Source organism: Cricetulus griseus, assembly GCF_003668045.3.
Source record: "Cricetulus griseus strain 17A/GY chromosome 1 unlocalized genomic scaffold, alternate assembly CriGri-PICRH-1.0 chr1_1, whole genome shotgun sequence".
Lineage (NCBI taxonomy): Eukaryota > Metazoa > Chordata > Mammalia > Rodentia > Cricetidae > Cricetulus > Cricetulus griseus.
In genome coordinates, this window is record NW_023276807.1 from 157,352,448 (window position 1) to 157,371,600 (window position 19,153).

Consider the following 19,153-nt stretch of genomic DNA (forward strand, 5'->3'; position numbering starts at 1 on the left):
GGGGAGTTGTTGAGCAGGGTTGAGAATAGTTGCAGAGTGCATCAGAGCTCGAGGCGGAGGTACACAGATGAGGTCCCAGGGTGCCCACACTGAGACTGACAATTCAGAGGCCAGTGGAAGCATATTGTTTACTCTCTCCTACTCTTAAGAACCTAGCTCCAGGTGGCGAGAATTGGTAAGTAGGGAGAGGTTTTTTTTCCCACACCAAGCAATTTTCCAACTCATGGACATCAACTTGATGTGGCTGACACACTCAGTTACACTCCATCGGAGAAAACTGATTTTCCCTTTCCAACAGGCATCAGTTGCAAATAGCCTCTTGATTAGGGTGGAACTTTGTGCTCACTTCTTCCTCTTAGTGCCCCGATTTTGTCTGGTTTGAGCTTGTGCAGGTGTTGTTCATGCTGTCACAATCTCTGTGAGTGCATCAGTGTCTTAAATCATGTTGTGTCTGCCAGACACTGTTTCCTTGGAATCATCTATCACCCCTGGCTCTTGGAATAGTTCTGCCTCCTCTTCCAGGTAGTTCCTTGAGCCTTGAGGAGAGGGGTTTAATAACGCCATCCCATTTAGGGTTGAGTGCTCCCAAATCTCTCACACTCCACACGTGGTCCAGCTGTGGGTCTCTGTGTTAGTCTCCATCGACCACAAGAAGCTTCTCTGACGAGGGCTGTGATGCTCTCAACTATGTGTATAGCAGTATTTCATTTTAATATCCAATAATTTAATTATAAAACAGGAGTCGTTTTATTGCTATGTTATCTGCCTATCTACCTTCTACCTTAGGAGTTGCAGCCTGTGCCAAGAGAGGAGCAACCCACCAGGAAGTGCCTATTAAGAGCTGCTGTATGATCCCAGCAAGGAGAACTGGTGTGATTGATCCTCCCAGAGGGAGCCATGTTAGCAATAGCTCCAAGGCACACACACTCCAGCTGCGGCCTTAGCAGGGGGCTGTGGGAGGATGCGGTTAAGGGAAAGCCTCCAGAAATAAAAAGCCCTGGTGCATAAACCTGAAGTAGGTGTGTGTGCCTATCGACAGAGCAGTGTGGTCCTTCACAGGACTTCTATTGTGTGAGGATCAGTTTAAGTTCATACACAAAACACTTTGAATATATGATTGATGCTTGATAAAGGGTCGCTGCCTTATTAATATTTACTTGTAGGGGCTCCGTCCATGTACAATATCCAGTTAAGGTGGGTGGATTGCGTTGTGTAGCAACACACGCGGCAAAAAGAGGTGGAAGGATAGGGCCATGTCGATGCTGGTCTATAACCCTGCACTTGGGATGCGGAATCAGTGGTTTGAGGCCAGCCTTAGATATATAGAGGCTAGCCTGGACCCTTCTTTTTAAAAAGGAGGGAGTAAGAGGTTCGAGGAGGAAAGGGATTGGTTGAGGTGGGCCTTTAAGTAGATTATTACATAGAGGTTTGGGAAAGCTAGACGTAGCTGGGGACAGGAGTAGAGCTTCCTCTATGCTTCCCTGCCCTCCCTCTCTCACGCCCCCCTCCCCGCCCTTCCTCCCACCTTCTCTCCCTCCCTCCCCTGCTAGCTCCACCCCTGCGTGTACTAAGAGTCCAGCAAGAGTACTGGTCTGTAAGCCCCCTATCTCTTCTGAGCTCCTGGAGTCCCTTGCCCTGGCTCGGTACTGTGCGTAAGCGGTGCGGGATTCAGTAGAGCGGGACCCCGGCGAGGGGAGGGGCGGAGCATGGGAACTCAGTGAGCTCTGGGCTGCGGGGCGGGGCGGGGCGGGGCCGGGGAAGTTCGTGGCCACTGAGGGCTGGGCTGGCCACGGTGAAACCGTAAAAGGCTGAGGCGGGCGGGGTGGGTGTGGCCGTGCGGGTGAGCGGAGCCCTGGTCCGGGGCCCCCGCAGTCTCCCGCAGCCTCCCAGCCATGGGCGCCGTCTGGTCCGCTCTCCTGGTCGGCGGGTGTCTGGCGGCAGCGCTTATCCTGTGGCTGCTGCGGGGCGACCCTGGGGTCCCGGGGCAAGACGGGGGTGCGGAGCCGCAGAAAGACGCACCTCCAGGGGAGGCTGCGACTCCGGGAGGCGGTCCGGGTGGCTGTGGCGGCCTGAGCCCTGAACGTTCCGAGCGGGTGCTGGTCTCCAAATCAGGTATTCTTCCTCCCCGGGGCTCGGGGCAGACGTGACCGGTGTTTCGGAGTTCCCTGGGGAAGGGGGGATGAAAGCCACCTGAAGTTCTCCAGGTGGATCGTGGTGGACCAACTTCCTCCACCTGGGACGGAACCCTCCTCGGGCCCCCTCCCAGGCTGTACTGTCCTGGAGAAGCCACGCGGGTCCTCTAGAGGCCGCGCCCTGCTCCTGCTGCTCCGGGCCGGCACCGGCTCCTCCGCCCGGCGCACTTGGCGGCGCTTGGCGCAGCGCGCGAGGCTGGTTTGGGGGGCATCTCACAACTCTATAGTCTCGATGAAGCTGGGAGGGGCATCCTCTGAATCTTCGCCCCCCTAGCTTCAAGCCCTGACACCCCACACCCCTTCTTAGATCTGAGTTTGGGGCTGGCGAGCGTTGAGCACTCGCTTGCTACTGTCTGGACAATTCTTTCAGAAAAGTAAAATTCAGCTGAGACATGGGTCATGAAGCTGGGAACCCACTGAAGCTGGGAACCAAACGCTGATAAGAATTGTCATGTAAGTTTAGAGCTACGTTCTAGAGACCCCGCACCAGGCAACCAGTGTGCACTGGCACGAAGCCTTACCTTCCTGTGCCCTTTAGCAGGTTGCCGTTGCCTGGCAGAACTTATTTTTAGTGGTGGTCATTTGTAGTTACGTGAGAATCTTTCCCACGGCTGAATTTTGATAAACAGTTCATCTGTTTCCTTGTCTCTGAAGGCCAGCCTCATGTTTTATTTGGGGAATTGAGATTTGTTGCCATCGGACTCCGAAATTCACCATTAAAAAGAGGCAAAATGAAGCAAGAGTGCCCCCAGCTCCTGCACCAAGTGTAGAAATTCAGGTTTTGAGAGCTATTTAGGTAGCCAGGAAAGAAACCAAGTCTTTGGGCGACTTTGTGGACTTTTAAGAACAATCTTTAAAGTGTGTATGGTATGTGTGTGTGTGGGGGGGACCTCATGTGTCTTTGAAGAGATTTCTCTCCCCTCAAGTTCCCCCACCCCCACCCCAACTCTACTCACACTGACCACTCTGCCTTCCAGAGCTGACCCCTGTCCTGCACTCACTTCCAGGGAGTACAGGGCCGGGTAACATGCAGTCCTTTGTCCCACAGAAGCCACAGTGTTTGTGTCTGGGCCTGCTAAGCTCCTGTCCCAACCCACCCCCCAGCATTTTTTTTTTTTTTTTTTTAATGACAGGAGCCAAGTGACTTAACTTTGGATCCCTGCCAACTTGGTCTGGCCTGTGGGAGACTTTGCAACTTGCAACTTCATTGTCTCTCACACTGAGTGTGTTTTGGTTGTTGGCTCTACACGCAAAGAGCCGGGTTGGGAAGGTGCAAATAGACACTTGATTTCTACAGGAGCTTGGCCTACAGGTAGAATCGGATGTTTTTCTCAGTCTCCCTTTGTGAAACCAGCTAATGTTGCTAAACTTTCCTTTCTCAGAACAGCTTCAAGAAAGCAATGGACATTTGATTTCTGAGCCTAAAGATCTTGGTAACCTGCAGGGAGCACAGAGACTTCAGAATGCTGGAGCAGACTGGAGCAATGCCAGAGATTGTGTTCCTGTTGGAAAGAGTCTGGACACGCACTCCAGGGCCAATCCAGAAGTGTCAAGGAATCAAAGCCCACAAGTTCATATAGGAGAATGGAGTCCCTGCAAAGGACAAGAAACAGCTGGGAGCATGGCAGAGAAGCTGTCCTCCAGCAGCCTACTCAGGGACAGAGCTAAAGCAGCCAGCCTTGCACAATCGGTCAGTCAGGACCTGGCAGGCCACGAGGACTGGGAAGTGGTGTCTAGGCACTCATCTTGGGGGGATGTTGGTTTGGGTGGCAGTCTTGAGGGCCTGAGTCAGGGAATGAATGATGGCAGAAGTACTCTTGTGGGAGGAAGAGGCTGGGAAGCAGATGGGAAGGCGACATCCCCTCAGCAGGTCAACATCCAGTTCAAGGTACACTACACCACAAGCACCGATGTGCAGTTCATTGCAGTAACGGGAGACCATGAGAATCTTGGGGGATGGACCAGATACATCCCACTCCACTATTGTAAGGATGGGCTGTGGTCTCATTCTGTCTTCCTGCCTGCGGACACGGTGGTGGAATGGAAGTTTGTGTTGGTTGAGAACAGGGAAGTTACTCGCTGGGAAGAATGCAGCAACAGACTCCTGCAGACTGGCCATGAGGATAAGGTGGTTCATGGGTGGTGGGGGATTCACTGACTCACAGTGCAAAGCATCCTAGCGAGAGGCTGAGTCAGAATGTGGAAGAGGCTAAGGCTGTAGAGCACACTGCATAATTTAAAGGCAGTGTGAACCCATTTGTAGCCATCAGAGTTCTTTCAGAGTTGTTAGTGTGGCTTTTGTCCAAAATGTAGGAAGATTTATGCATGCCCATGATGCTTCCTCTGAGCTGGGACTTTTCCCTTATTGCACTGACTGGTTTGTGCTGACACATCATCACTTGAGGGGTTGATGGTCCCTTGAGGGGTAGTTGGCTTGGCTAAGACTGAGGTATGGACTATGGGCAAGGAGAAACTAACCAACTGCACAAGTACAAGGTAGAGCCTGTAGCTCTTAGAATAGGGAGATGGCAGTTAAGTCTCATTAAATACAGCTAAAGCAACATGTTTACATTTTAAAATGACACCATATTGGAACTGTGACCAGTCAGGACTGGAGTGACACTCAGAGACTCCCCATTAGTTTTTGTTCCATTATTAGTGCTGAGGATAGGTGTGGAGTTAGCAGGGGTGTCTTTGTTTTAATGCCCTAATCAGCATTGGTCATCCAAGAAGTGGAGGGAGTGGGATGGGTGAGAGATGGTGAGGAGGCTTGAAAGGTATACTGTACACCTTTGAGAACTGGGAGTACAGTGCTTACGGGTCCTTGCCTGGCTCCAGCAAGGGTATATGTACCCTTTACCCACAGCGTCCTGCCAGACTGTCTCTGTCCACTTCCCCCACCCCATTCCTACCAACAGATGGGCTGCCCTGGGGAAGTTTTTTCCATCTGTCACCTCTTCACTCCCCTTTCATACCAGTGAGTGAAAATCTACATAGGACCATGATAAGGAAGACTATCTTTACTCAGAGAAGGAATAATTATTAAGTTATAACTGAATAATAAATCCTGAGTGTAATATCTTTATAAAATGTCTGAATTATTCGTTTCAATTTTAGCACCATAACTAGATACAAAGTAATGGTGTAGTATTTGACATATAGAGAAAAGCAAACATCAAGCATTATAGCAAATGACATACGGAGTCTATTTTTTTCCTTTTGGAGAAAGTTTTAAATATTTCCTAAAACTTTGCTTGGAAGGGAATTCAGCATGCTCATATTTAAAGATGAAGTGTTCTTGAGGCAGGGTTTCTGGTAGCCTAGACTTACCCAAAAATTCACTGTGTAACCAAGGATGTCCTTGAAACTGATCCTCCTGCCTCGGCTTTCTCAAGTGCTGGGATTACAGGCATGTGCCACCACACCCTGTTTTATGCAGTGCCAGACACTCTACCTCTGAGCTACATCCCAGCTCTTGATTGTTGTTTTGAGAGGGGATAGCCCGACTGGCCTGGAACTTGATCTATAGCTAAGGATGACCTTCAAGCCCTGATTGTTCTACATCCACCTGCCAGTTTTTGTGTTAAAAACGTATAATATCTATTGGCAAAACAGTACTTAACTCTGGCTAAGATGGTCTTTGCTGACAAAAGCATAGACTCAACTGAAAGCAGCATCAGATGGTGCTTGGCAGGCTGCTTGCAAGCTTTGGGCTCACAGCTCTTTTGGGATGAAATTCATACACTGTGCCTATGTCTCTCATAATGAGGTCCACAGAAGGCACCGGCCATTACTTCACAATGCTTAATACACCTGTGAAGTAAAGCAATTTAAACAAAAGTCCCTAGAATTCTATTTATAGTTACTGATGAAATAAAAGTTAATCTTTCATTAAAGCCAACTGACTTAAACAGATTGTGCTATTATATGTGCACATATTATCTATAATTAAATATAAGTTTATTTTGACCATCGTCTGTGCTTAGAGTAGTAACTGTCATTGGGAGGAACACGAGGTTCCCCTGAGAGAGCATGTCCACCCTCCTAGTCACTGACTGCTGGGTCAGGGCTCCTGCTGGCATCCGTGTAAGAAGGTAGGAACACCATACAGACTTCTTGCCCCTGTATCAGTCATCAGTAGATCATCTCTGAAGCAGCTCCCCTCCTTGTAGAGTTTCCAAATCCCTTCTTTCCTGTGGTGTGGCCATCCTAAGGGCCCTCCCCACCCTCTGCTTCCAGCCTGTAGGAAGGGAATAACTTGAGGAAAAAACTGACTGCAGTATTAACACTTTGACCTGAAGGAGCACACAGTTCTCTGTTGGTGTTCCATTCCACCTGTGAGAACTAGTCAGATGACTACCCCCACAGGTGAGGGACATGGGGCCACAACATGGCCTCCAGCTAGGCAGCTATGTCTCCATGACAACTGTGTACTAGGGAGTAGAAAAACACATTTTTGAGGAACTGTTAACCCCTGCCACATTGTCCCTAATGTTTTGCACAAGTGAGACATTTATGTCTGTCCTCCTTGTCTCATTATATTTGGTTTGAATACTCCCGATTTACTAAAATTTAATTAAGGTAGACTAAATTAATTCAATCTAGAGCTTACCTATTCATTTGTTAAAGATTAACGAAGTATTGTCTTTTCTTTAGTTTTATGCAAGAGGAGAGATTTCTAAGAGTTTTGACTGGGGCCACCAAAGTTTTGTTGATTACTGATATTGACAGAACAATGAGTTCAAGGTCACCAAAAAAGCTGCTGTTTGTCCAGAATGCTGGAGTTTGTCCTTCTGTTCTTGGCACTGTACCCCTTATACCATATGAACACTTTTTTCCCCCTCAGAATTTGTTTAAGCTGAAAAACAAAATGGCTCTACTATCTTAGAACCAGTAAAATAATTTAAAACAATTATACCAACATGCTAGAATTAGCATAAATTAATGCATTATAATATGTGAATACTTTCAAATCTAGCTGGTAATGTTCCAAGTTTTACTTTGAGAGCATTCAAGAAGCTTTTTTCAAAACAGAGTTTACAGGACAGGGTATCTTTTATTAAATTTTTACATAAAAAGAAAAAGTCCACAGGGTACTAATTATAAGTAACATCACAATTAATTGGGCGCGAGCCCTCTGTAGTGAGCAGGTGAGCAATGTGTCATTTTAGTAACATTTTTTCCTGGTCTTTCACTTTCTGAATCCTCTTTTCTTGATTTCTTATCATTGAAGACATTGCTGAAAATGTCAGTAAAGCAAAGTTAGATTGGAAAGTCAACTCGAGTTCTAAGCCCCCTAACACTTGTCTTCGGGGATGAGCCTTTAGCATGCTGATCAGACTGACTCTGAGCCCAGTGGTGTAAAATGGAAGACTTCAATGCAATGCACATTTGTGAAGGCTGTTGTAGTGAGCAAACTTACAGCCTCTGTAAGCAGGATGAGATAAAAGAAGCATGCTGCAAGTGCCTCCAGAGGGTAGGTAATAGAAAAGCCACCTGTCCTCTAATCTCGGGGGCAGAAGTAACTACTGTAAAGAGTTTGGGAGAATTTCTCTGAAATGTGTATATGGTTTTGGCTTTTGGTTGTGCTAGGATTGAACCCATGGCCTTTCACATTTGAGGCAATGTCCTAACACCAAGCTGTATCTACAGCCCTGTACTTTAAATTTTGATAAACTCTGCCCAAACCCTCCAAAACTATTTGTACAGAACTTCAAGAGCCACCCTACCAGGCACTGCCTCTAGTCCAAGGTACTGTTTCTGTTAAACAAATGCTACACAACTTCTAATTAGATGACTTTAGGATGACATAAGTAGGAATAACTCAGAAATATAAATCAAAGTGTGAGTTTAAGGCAGGCCAAAAAAAAAAAAAAAAAAAAAAAACACGTTCTTTTAAAAACAAACAGTAATATGAGCAGCACCAATTATATTTGGTTTGTTAAAAAAAGAAAAGCAAAGTTTGGTGGGTGGGAGAGGAAGGGATAAATCTTAAGGGAAGAAATAAATTGCATAAAATTCTTGAACTAATTTTTTTTAAAGACTCAACCTAAAAATAAATGTTTTCTTACTGTTCAGGGGGACCTGGAGTTAACACAATTCACTTGGATTTTGTTCAATGTGCTGTGACCTCTATATGTTAGAAGAATGTGGGCTTTAGTGTCAGGAACTGTGACCTCCCTATGTTAGAAGGATGTGGGCTTTAGTGTCAGGAACTGTGGGGATTGAGGCCCAGAGCTATTGTCCACTGTGACATAGGACTGGCTGTGCTGTCTTGTGCTCCCATTATGACAATAATAGCTCCCATACGCCCATGCTGTTGTGAGGTCCCATGAAGACAAGAGCAACACTGAGTCCAGGGCTGCACACAGGTGCCAACTGGTTATTGAGTGCCTGCAGAGCCTATTATTATTATTATTATTATTATTATTATTATTATTAATATGCTTACATTTATTGTATAAATGTTCATTGGTAGAAAAATATTTGTGTGTGCCTGCGTGTTGTATATGTGTATATCTTTTTGTGATTTCCCCCCCTAGTTCTTAGCTAGGCAAGCCCTCTGTCACTGAGCTAAACCCAAGGCCTGGAGACCTCTCTCTACTGTACCTTGGTTCTTCAGCTGTAAATCTTCTACCAGGGTTTGCAAACTTTCCAGTCTGTTCTGCAGTTTTCGGCACGTTTTTCCTGTTGTTTCTAGTGACGGAGACTGTGAATCTATTAGAAAATTGCTTAGATGTGATATTAAAAGTCTATTCAACATTTCTTTTAGAAATTTTCAAATTATATGTTAAACAACTTTTCCTAAGAAAATTTTAAAACGTTATTTTAAAATGAAAACAATTTTTATTTAAATACAGCAACACTAACTTATTTGGTTTTGTTTCAAGTCAAGTTGATTTACTATTATTCAACTACATAGTATTAAACAGGACTCAGAAGAATACTTCAAGCTATGACACTTTGTACAGTGGTCAGTTTTCACAGCAAACCTGAGTAGTTCCTAACTGGGGCTTAGGGAACAGGCTCTAATTCAGACAGTGGCACACTTTCCGATGTTAGACTGTCACCCAAGTAGGGATGGTCTCTGTGGTGGGAAAGGGCTGTATGGATGCTGGCACAGCATGGTGACCCTACGATGTGGTAGCAGTAACTTATGGGCCCAGAGGCATGAAGGCTATCTTAGGAGTGTGTAAGTTCCATCAATTTTTGAAAACACTTGATTAGCAAACAGAAGAGTTGAATTTTGATCTTAGTCCTGGATTAGATGACTAATTTTAAAAACATTTTTGTTGACTTTTTTTATTACCAAATATCCTTTTTGTTGTAATCATAGCACTAAAATAATTCTCTAAAAGATTTCCAATTTAAGAGGATGAGAAACAACACCTTAAGAATATTTGAACAGAAATAATATATAATGATGCTTGGTGAGGATCTGAAATGGGGGAAGAAAATGTCTATCACTATGTGATGTCACAGGTGCTGCCCCCTCCTCTAGTGATCACTCTTGATGGTCAGTTAGTTGATTGTTTGCCTCCTGTGGGGCAGTGAATCACTATGTAGCCATGGGTGGCTCAGGATTCACTATGTAGACCTGGCCTTGGACTTTGGATTCCTCTTTTCTGTGCCTCCTGAATGAGATGACACAGAGAGCTTGGAAACAAAAAGACAGAGGGTACACAAGATAAACAAAGTGTACTCAAATGTGATTAGGCTCTGATTTTTGTACTTTTTAGAATCTAAAAATACGTATGTCATAGAATATCAAAAAACTAAGAAATGTTTTGACAATGACACAACACCGTGTGTGGCCTGTGCCTTATCAATTAATGAGAATGATCTCACAGAATGCTGGAATGGTTTTGGTCACTGCTGCATAGAATGAGAAACATTTCAAGTCCAGTCCAACACACTTATATGTAATTCAAAATTCTAAGGCACTTACTACAAATCATTTTTTTCATTAATTTTATAAAACAAAAGCTGAACTTAAAACTTTTGATGAGATTTTATACAAGATTGTATAAGACATCTACACTTCAAACGATGTTGGCTGAAGGAGAGCCATGTTTTAACTAAACAAGAGTGGAAAGTCTCAGCACTTAGACACAACGTATTCTAAAAAAAATTTACAGAAAAAAGTTCACTGTTGATGCTAGACAAGAGTAGAAATGCACTAATATACGATATCTAAGCTTTTAGAGTTCTAATGCATGAGTGTGCATACACAATCATTGACTAAAGACCACCTACTTATAGCACCAACTGCAGGTTGCATATGGGAGGAGCGTGCAGAATCTTGCAGTTCCCTGATGTAAGAAATCAATCAATCCCATCAGCAATATCAGGTCATCCTTACCTTTCGTAGAGCTGGGTGAGTTAATAGACTTGGTGGTGCGATACGGTGATGTGGAGCCCACTGACTCCTCGGCAGAACTGGTCAGGAGTGAGTGCACTGGAGACTTCTTAGGAGAAGAACTGAATGAACGGGAGGTTGAGATCTTCATAGATGGACTTGCTGAGATTGTATAAGGACCAGGGTAAAAGATAGAATTAGCTAAAAATAGTGTAGTGCACTTATAAAAAAGTCAAACCTTTCACAAGTAAAAGGCCTCCAATGACAGGGGTGGGAAGACAACTTCGAACAGTTATGTCCTAAAAAGGATTGAACCTTATGTGATGGCTTACTATTGTTAACTCACTAGACTGAGAGAGATCTAGAAAACTGGTAGAGGATATTTCTGGATTGTCTGTGAGGGTGTTTCCAGAGAAAAGAGGCATTTATGTCTGCAAACTGGATGGGTGGAGACCCACCCTGTATATGGCTAGCAGTGTCATTGGGTTAAGTCACGCTGGAACAAAAAGTGGTTCAGAAGCTTCGTCCGTGGATACTAGCTTAATTGGGTTTGTTTTGATGCTGTTGTTGCCTAGAGACATCAGCATTCAGCATCTTCATCCTTGACTCTCCAGCAAGCCTTCAGGCCTCAGCCTGAATCATTGCCCCCTCAAGATTCTTATATAAGCAACTCTTTTCCCCAGCTATTAACTTGAAGGTGGTCTTTGTAGAACTTCCCAGCCTCTGACCATGGAAGTTAATCACAGTTACACAAACTTCTTAGGTTTTGTTCCTCTGGAGAACCCTGGCTTCAGGAATGAGAACATGTAGGACCCAGAGATCCAGAGATCTCAATTCAAATCAGATCCACTGCTGATCTGATCAAACTGGTCTGGGATTGCCAACACCCTTAGCTATCTACAAAAACAAACACAATGAATTCTGTCCAGAAGGCGACCTCAATCTGAGTCTCACCCCAGCTGTAAAATCTCCCAGGAAGTATCCTATGATAAAAACTAACTAGGCATCTAAGGAGAAAAGATGACATGGTAGAAAAGGAAGAGAAAAATGCAAATAGTAGGTTATTGGTATACAGGAAGATAGATACAATGGAGCTGTCAGCCACGGACTTCCATAGACTCAAACCAAGTGACTTTTATGGATAAGAACTGCTAAAACAAGCAAGCAAACAAAACACAAAAAATATTACAGCTGCCAGTCAAGAGGGGAAAGGAATATTACATTTAAATAGACATCAATTAAATTTACAGCTGACTTTTAGTAGACAAAACGGAAACCCTAAGTCGGGGAAATTACCCACATTAAAAGTAAGGTAAAAGTCAGGTGGTAGCAGTGCACGCCTTTAATCCCAGAACCTGGGAGGCAGAGGCAGGAGGATCTCTGAGTTCAAAGCCAGCCTGGTCTACAGAGTGAGTTCCAGGATAGCCAGGGCTATACAGAGAAACCCTGTGTCAAAACAAAACAAAGCAAAACAAAATAAACAAAAAGGTGTGGTAAAAAGAACTCTGACCTGGAATTCTATACTTAACAGTGCCTCAAAATGAGGAAGAAATAAATAATTTCAGGAACTGAGAAAATTTATCACTCTTGGACATATACTAAAAGCATTAAGTAAAATTATATTACATATATATTACTTACACACACACACACCAAGATGGCAGCATATCAAGATGAGTATTAATTGACAGAAATATATAAATAACCTGTCCTGAGCCAGGCAAGGTGGTGTAGTCCTTTAATCTGAGCACTTGGGAGGCAGAAGCAAGCAGATCCCTGTGAGTTTGAGGACAGCTAGGGCTACATAGAGAGCCTCTGTCTCAAAAAACAAAAACCATAACAAACAAAAACCTGTCCTGTTTGATTTTTTTATTTATTTTTATTTTTTTGTCAGTTTGACACAAGCTAGAGTCATCTGAAAGGAAGGAAGGAACCACAAATGAGAAAGTGCCTCATCAGATTGAGGGCAAGTGGGCAAGCCTGTGGTGCATTTCCTTGATTGATGATGTGGGAGGGCCCAGCTAAAAGTGGGTGATGTCACCCCTGAGCAGGTGGTGTTGAGTTGAATATGAAAGCAGGCTGGTTAAGCCATGAGGATAAAGCCAGTAAGCAGCTCTCCTCCATGGTCTCTGCTTCAGTTCCTGCCTCAACTTCCTGCTTGACTTTCTTTGATGATGGACTGTGTTGTGGAGCTGTAAGTCAAACAAATCTTTTCTTCTCCAAGTTGCTTTTGGTAACCATGTTTTATCACAGGAATAGAAAGTTAACTAAGAAAACAACTGTGTTTATATCTGTAATCAGTCTTTGTTAACAAAACTGTATGACAGTTGGAAGGATACTGAGTGGGGTTAAAGTATTCTTAAGTATTCAGAATATGTGAGAAAAGGCAAATGTTCTAATTTAGAGTAATCTAAAAACGCAAGAGTATTACTTGCACGTCCTGACTAATCATTAAGATAACAGTTTCAAAGGGCTGGAGAAATAGCTCAGTTGGTAAGATGCTTGTTGTGCAAAAAAGAGTACCTCCCCTGGAAGGCCAGGACCCATAAAAAAGAGTGGTAGCATAAGATTGAACTTTCAGCACTGGTGATGCAGAGGAAGGAGGATCCCTGGGGATTGCTGGATGGCCAGCCTGGCCTAATTTGTGAGTTCCAGGGCCAGTGAAAAGCTGTTTCACAAAGCAAGATAGACGGCATGCTGGGGACTGATGCGAGCACACATGCACACACCTGCATATATAATGTGTGGTTTAGCTATACTAACAGTCTTCTATAAATGAAGTCCTTCTCACATTATATTTTACTTTCACCTATTTACATTATGACTGGTCAGATTTATAACCATGTTTTAATCTTTAATTGAATAACTGTCATTTTCATTCTTTCCCAACTACTTCCTCTTCTGTAAGTTAGATAGTTAACTCTCTTGCCTCTTTTCTAAATTTAACACACTCTAAGTTTTCTCCCTTGTTAAGTGTGTCTTCTGTAATTTGTTCCTTGGCTATGTTTTAAGTCATTCTCTGACACTTTTATTTCCCTTTCCCATTCTGAGTCTGGGCACTGTGACTTTTAAATAGTCTGTTCTTTCCATCTCTTCCTTTCAGAAGCTTGTTTTCATGGAAATCACTTTTTAATTCACTGGAAATGACATGGAGAGCTTTGATTCTCCTTTTTTATTCCAGCCATTCGATAAGCATTGACTTAACAGCTGTTCTGCATCAGAAAGGCTCTAAATACTTGGAGTACCTCAGGAAGTCAAAGACTGCAGGGTTTTATCTCCCAGGCTGTGGCATAGCATGCAGTAACAACACCAAATAGAAAGTTACATGGTATGTTAGAGGATGGGGTATAACACAGGTGGAAAAGGTAAGGGGAACTGGAAAGTGTGGGAAGGTTTTTTTTTTTTTTTTTTTTTTTTTTTTTTTTTTTTTTTTTTTTTTTTTTTGTAAGTGGTGAAAGTTCAGGGTTGCTGGGAAAATGACATTTGAACACAATTTCAAAGAGGATGAGGTGGTAAGCAATGTTTGTGGAAGTGGAGGTGCAAAAGCCCAACAGGGAGACAGACAGACAGACAGCCTAGCAGGTTCAACTAACAGTTCAAGATGAGTAAAACAGAATGACTGAACAGGAGGTTTCGAGGAAGCGAGACCAGAGTTAATGGGGGATCAAACACTGCAGTGGTGACTTTGGCTTTATTCTCTTGGAGTGAGAACCTCTGAAGATTTCACTGAAAACTCACCTGTGGATGTGAATGTGAAGCAACTGGACGGATCATCCATGTCTCCTGCATGCAGTGTGACTGGCTCTCTGCAAACATAACAGTTTGTGGTTAATTCCGCCAACTTGACTGGACTGACAAATACCTAGGTGATTATCAAGGCACAGTGCTGGGACGAGGCATCAGTGATGTTTCCAGAGATGGTTAGTTCATGCAGGCTCTGAATGGATGGTGTGGGGGGAGGACTACCAGCCTTGGGAAGATACCACCAATAATGGGCTGGGCCCTCACTCATCAATCACAAATTAAGAAAATGTTCCAAAGACTTGCCTACAGCTCTATTTTATGGAGGCATTTTCTCAATTGAGGCTCCTTCCTCTCTGATGACTCTAGCTTGTGTCAAGTTGACATAAAACTAGCCAGAATATTAACTAAGATTTAAATAGTTCAAGTATGTAATCATTTTCATACTGTTGGAGTATAAAGATGGTTTAGATAGCTCCATTTTTAAGGATTATGAAAACAGAAAAGATTAAAGTAAGGATTTTTCTCTATGTGTTCTATAAACACACATTATAATTTTACACAACTGGAGGGTCAGGACCCAAATCTATCTGCTCGGTGTTATATATTCCAAAGACAGAGGACAGACTGCACATAGTACATTACAGAGCTCATGGTCTTCTTAGTCAGTGAACAAAAGAAAAAGGACATTTTGTAACTTAGGGGCAGGGAAATCATTTCTCACCTGCTAAGAGTTTCACTGGACTTACTGCCTTCAGTGGACTCTCTCAAAGAGTTGTTACTTCTGTTGGCCGGAGAACAGGAGAAATTACAGATGTTATAAAACTGGGCATAGTGGCCTAGGCCTTTAATCCCAGCACTCAGAAGGCAGAGGCAGGCTGATCTCTGAATTTCAGGCCAGCCTGGTCTACACAGTGAGTTCCAGGACAGCCAAGGCTGTCTTGAAAAAATAAAAATAAAATGAAGATAGAATGTTATTTTCTTATTAACATAATAAAATCTGTGAGAGAAATAGTTTATTCTTTAGTGGAGGCAGGTGCTGGAAATTGAACCCAGGGCTGTGTGGAAGAACAAGCTACAACCTAAGCTCAATTTATTCTTAAACTAGTAGCTGACTTTATGATAAAAATACATTTTTCATTTGAGCACTAATTTGGGGCAGTTACAGACTCAAAAGGTTGAAATTAAAGCTTTGGCTTTTCTGGGTGGAGAAAATGGAAAGTCAAAAGACAGCTGTGAGATGCTCTGCAGAAAAAGGTGCTTGCAGCTAAGCCCAACAACCTAAATTTGATCCCTGGAGTCCATATGGTGGAAGGAGAGATGGACTCCTTCCTGCAAGTTGTCCTGTAGGGAAAAATCTTTTAAAAGGGAGAGTGAACCATTGGGAACTGAGAGTAATCAGCTGGGGGTTAAAGACATCTTAGTACAGTGCTTGCCTCTCATGTACAAAGCTCTGGGTTTGATCCCCAGCACCACGTAAACCAGGAACGTGGCCCAGGCCTGTAATCCTAGAAATCAATCGATGGAGGCATGAGAACCAGGAGTTCAAGGTCACCCATTTTTATTTGTACATGAGATCCTGCCTCAAGATTCAAAAAAAAAAAAAAAAAGAAAGAAAGAAAGAAAAAAGGAGAAAGAGGAATAATCTGGTTAGATTAGACAGTACAGCAATACAGCAGTACAGGCTGTGCCTTAGGGTTATGAAACACCACACCAAAAGCAACTTGAAGGAAAGTGTTTTTATATCGCATTCATCATTGAAGAAAGTCAGGGCAGGAACTCAAGGTAGAAACCTAGAGTCAGGAACTGAAGCAGAGGCCATGGAGGAATCCTGCTTACTGACTTGCTCCTCATGGCTTGCTCAGCCTGTTTTCTTAAACAACTCAGGACTACTGGTCTAGGAATGGCACTACTCCCTGTGGGCTGAGCCCTCCCACATCAATGGTTCCTCTAGACAGGCTTGCCCAAGGCCAGTTTGACGATGGCAGTTTCTCAGTTGTGGTTTCTCTTCTCAAACAACTCTGCCTTGTATCAGGTTGACTTAGAACTAGCTGGCAGACTAGTAGCAGAAGCCAGAGACTTTTCAATGCCAGGCGGAGAGGACAGTGTTTGTTGTAGCAGGCAGTGAAGAGGGAAACAATATGTTCTGTGTCTTCTCTAATAAGGGTTGTTACTGGACATTTTTTTCTTTTTCTTTTTGCTAACATTCTTCTCAGGAATTGTCCTCTTTAGTGTTTTATAGATGGTTGTAGGTTTTCTTCATGTTTTTTTTTATGATTTCATTTAGAATTTAGCTATTCAATTACTGATAGATATAGGATATATTGATGCTATTATAACTTCTTTCTGGACCACCCTTCCAGAGTTACAAAAACTGTAAATACGTGTAAATGTAGAGAAAGTCCTTTGGTATGGCATACCACACAGACAGTTCACATGGCTAAACATCAGTGCTTTTGTCTGGATGCAGAATGTCTCCTAAGTCTATGGCTTTGTCCCCAGCATGGAACTGCTGGAAGGCAGTGGAGCCTTCAGGAGGTGTGGCCTTGTGGGCAGTGCTTAGGTCAGTGTGGGTGGGACATCTGAGGAAACTGTGGCCCTGGCCCTCTTCTCTTTTGTTTCTCAGTAGTGAGGTGAATAGTCTGCCTCATTTGTCTTGCCATTTGACATCTGATACCCTCAACAGAGTCCCAAAGCTATGGATGTGCCTGACTGGACTAGAATCTTCAGGATGTGGCAGACATCAACTTCTGCTCTTGTAAGTTATCTCAGGTACTTTGCCATAGTGACAGAAAGCTGAAGACCACTGTCAGCAAGGCTTAAAACAACCGAAAAAAGAAAGGAAGAAAAGGCTTCCAGTTGGTTTCCAGACCCTTGAAGTCCTGTTTAGAGTTAAGCCATGTAACAGCTTCCCTTCTCTGAAGCCAATATACACATCAAGTGCCATGGAAACTATTCAAACCGACTCCCAGATTACCAGGCCCTAGCCAACATTCTTGGACGGTGAATCCATTAAGTTTGATGCTCTCACCTGTGGCAGAGCTCTACTCTCAGGCTCGATTCCGTGATGCAGTCCCTCACCCTGTCATCTCTGTGGACAGACAAACTTAGTTAGCTACAGACACATGCACTTCTGCAGTCTTGCTCTGTTAGAAATAATCGCTCACTTATGCTAAATTTTTCTTTAAGTTACAGCTGTATTTTAGGCAATATTTATCAGGAGCCAGCCAGTTCTTGATTTGGCTCAAACAATGCTTTCTTCCAGGGATTTGTTTGGGGGTTTTAATTTGTTGTTAACAGGTTGGAACTGTGTAGCCCTGGCTGGCCTGGAACTCACTCTGTAACCAGGCTGGCCTCAAACTGGCAGCAATGCTCCTGTCTCAGTGTCACAAGCACTAGGATCTCAGGCATGCACCACAACAAGGGCTTTCTTTCATGGCTTTCTTCAGCATTAGGCAGAAGTTAGAGGTTAGTGACAAGGCCATTTGTAGGGTCATTGAAAATTAACCCAATTCTCACCAAATATGTTTGTTTGATACAGTACTGATATAGTTCAAGTCCACTGAGGACTGCAGTGATTGAAACAGATTGGGGAAGCCATGATAACCCTAGTTATCGGGACAGTTCCTGCTTCTTCTGGTTTTGTCTCTTAGCTTCATAAGAGGTAGGTCAGTCTATGATGAAATTTATTCCTGTGTCAAATGACCTAACAATACTGTCCTGGCTTAGATGGCCATTAGAGATATAAGAAAATGAAAGTGCTCAGCCTGGCATGGCAGCACATGCTTGCTTGTAATCCATACTCTGGATGTTGAGGCAGGAGGATTAAGAGTTCAAAGCCAGCCTGGAATACATAGTAAGACTCCATTAAAGCCGGGCATGGTAGTGCATACCTTTAATATTAGAACTCTGTGAGGCAGGTAGATAACTGAGTTTGAGACCAGCCTGGTTTGCATAGGGAATCCCAGGGCAGCTAGGGCTACACAGTTACCCTGTCTCATCCCGCCTCCCCCCACAGAAAACAAAATGTTCTGCAAGCCCAAGAATTCTTTTCTGGAATAGCCAACAGAATATTTCTGACATTTTGTGACTGCGATAATACAGTGTTGTGATAGGTAATCAATAAATTACTAATGTTTTGCTGTTGTTATTATTAACAATTAGATAAATCCAGTTAATGTTGGTACTTGGGTTAAATATACATCTCAGAACATCTTTAGGAACTAGAGATGAGTTACATATTTCTTCAGAAAAATTTACTTTCAGATATTTGTCATATAAACATTAATGTTACAAAAATAAGATTAGTGCCAACATAGATACCACATTAAAGGCGTTAATCTAAACTAATCTCAATGACAATACGAGAGATTTGAAAAGCACATACTAGTCTCACTGACCTCTGTAGATATGGGCAGGAGGGGCTGGTGAGTTTATCTGTTTTGATGAGACATCTTATTAATTTGATATAAGCCATTGTCATGAATAGCCAGAGACTGGGGCTTTTCCTATATTCTCTTATAAAATTAATTTAACTGCTAAACAGAAATTATGGAACAGCAGAATAAATGATGGTTTATTTTGCAGTGTACAAGGAATACTAGCGTATTCCTTGAATGTTCTAGTCCTCAGTGCTATATAGTTCTAGCTTCACAATGGACTGTGTGCTGCACACAAATCAACCTTCAGGGATTTGTTTTTTCACTTGTAAAATGGGAGAAGAAAACTTTGTCCCACCTTGTCACAGCTGGTGATGTAATACTCAGTATGATTATGGATGTGCAATCTCTTGGGAATCGTAAGTCACTACAAATTAACACTGCACTGGTCTCTTTCTGACTGAATGTGTCCATTTGCCTTT

At 43.2% G+C, this 19,153-nt stretch overlaps 2 protein-coding genes across 3 annotated transcripts in view; one reads left to right on the forward strand and one right to left on the reverse strand.

Moving 5' to 3' along the window:
• Positions 1-1,828: 1,828 nt before the first annotated feature.
• Positions 1,829-8,956, forward strand: LOC113832440 (starch-binding domain-containing protein 1-like). Its single transcript, XM_027388430.2, has 2 exons — positions 1,829-2,112; positions 3,575-8,956. Exons 1-2 carry the CDS (start codon positions 1,893-1,895, stop codon positions 4,348-4,350), a joined length of 996 nt encoding a protein of 331 aa, XP_027244231.1. The 5' UTR covers positions 1,829-1,892; the 3' UTR covers positions 4,351-8,956.
• The window catches only part of Ccdc158 (coiled-coil domain containing 158), a 50,792-nt gene continuing 38,993 nt past the window's right edge, over positions 7,355-19,153 (reverse strand). For both annotated transcript variants that reach the window (XM_035452629.1, XM_027388431.2), the window contains exons 18-23: positions 17,324-17,383; positions 15,017-15,076; positions 14,290-14,357; positions 10,555-10,713; positions 8,802-8,909; positions 7,355-7,431 (exon numbers count right to left, since the gene is read on the reverse strand). In XM_035452629.1, coding sequence (XP_035308520.1) covers positions 7,355-7,431; positions 8,802-8,909; positions 10,555-10,713; positions 14,290-14,357; positions 15,017-15,076; positions 17,324-17,383 — 532 coding nt within the window. The remainder of the gene's footprint in view (positions 7,432-8,801; positions 8,910-10,554; positions 10,714-14,289; positions 14,358-15,016; positions 15,077-17,323; positions 17,384-19,153) is intronic.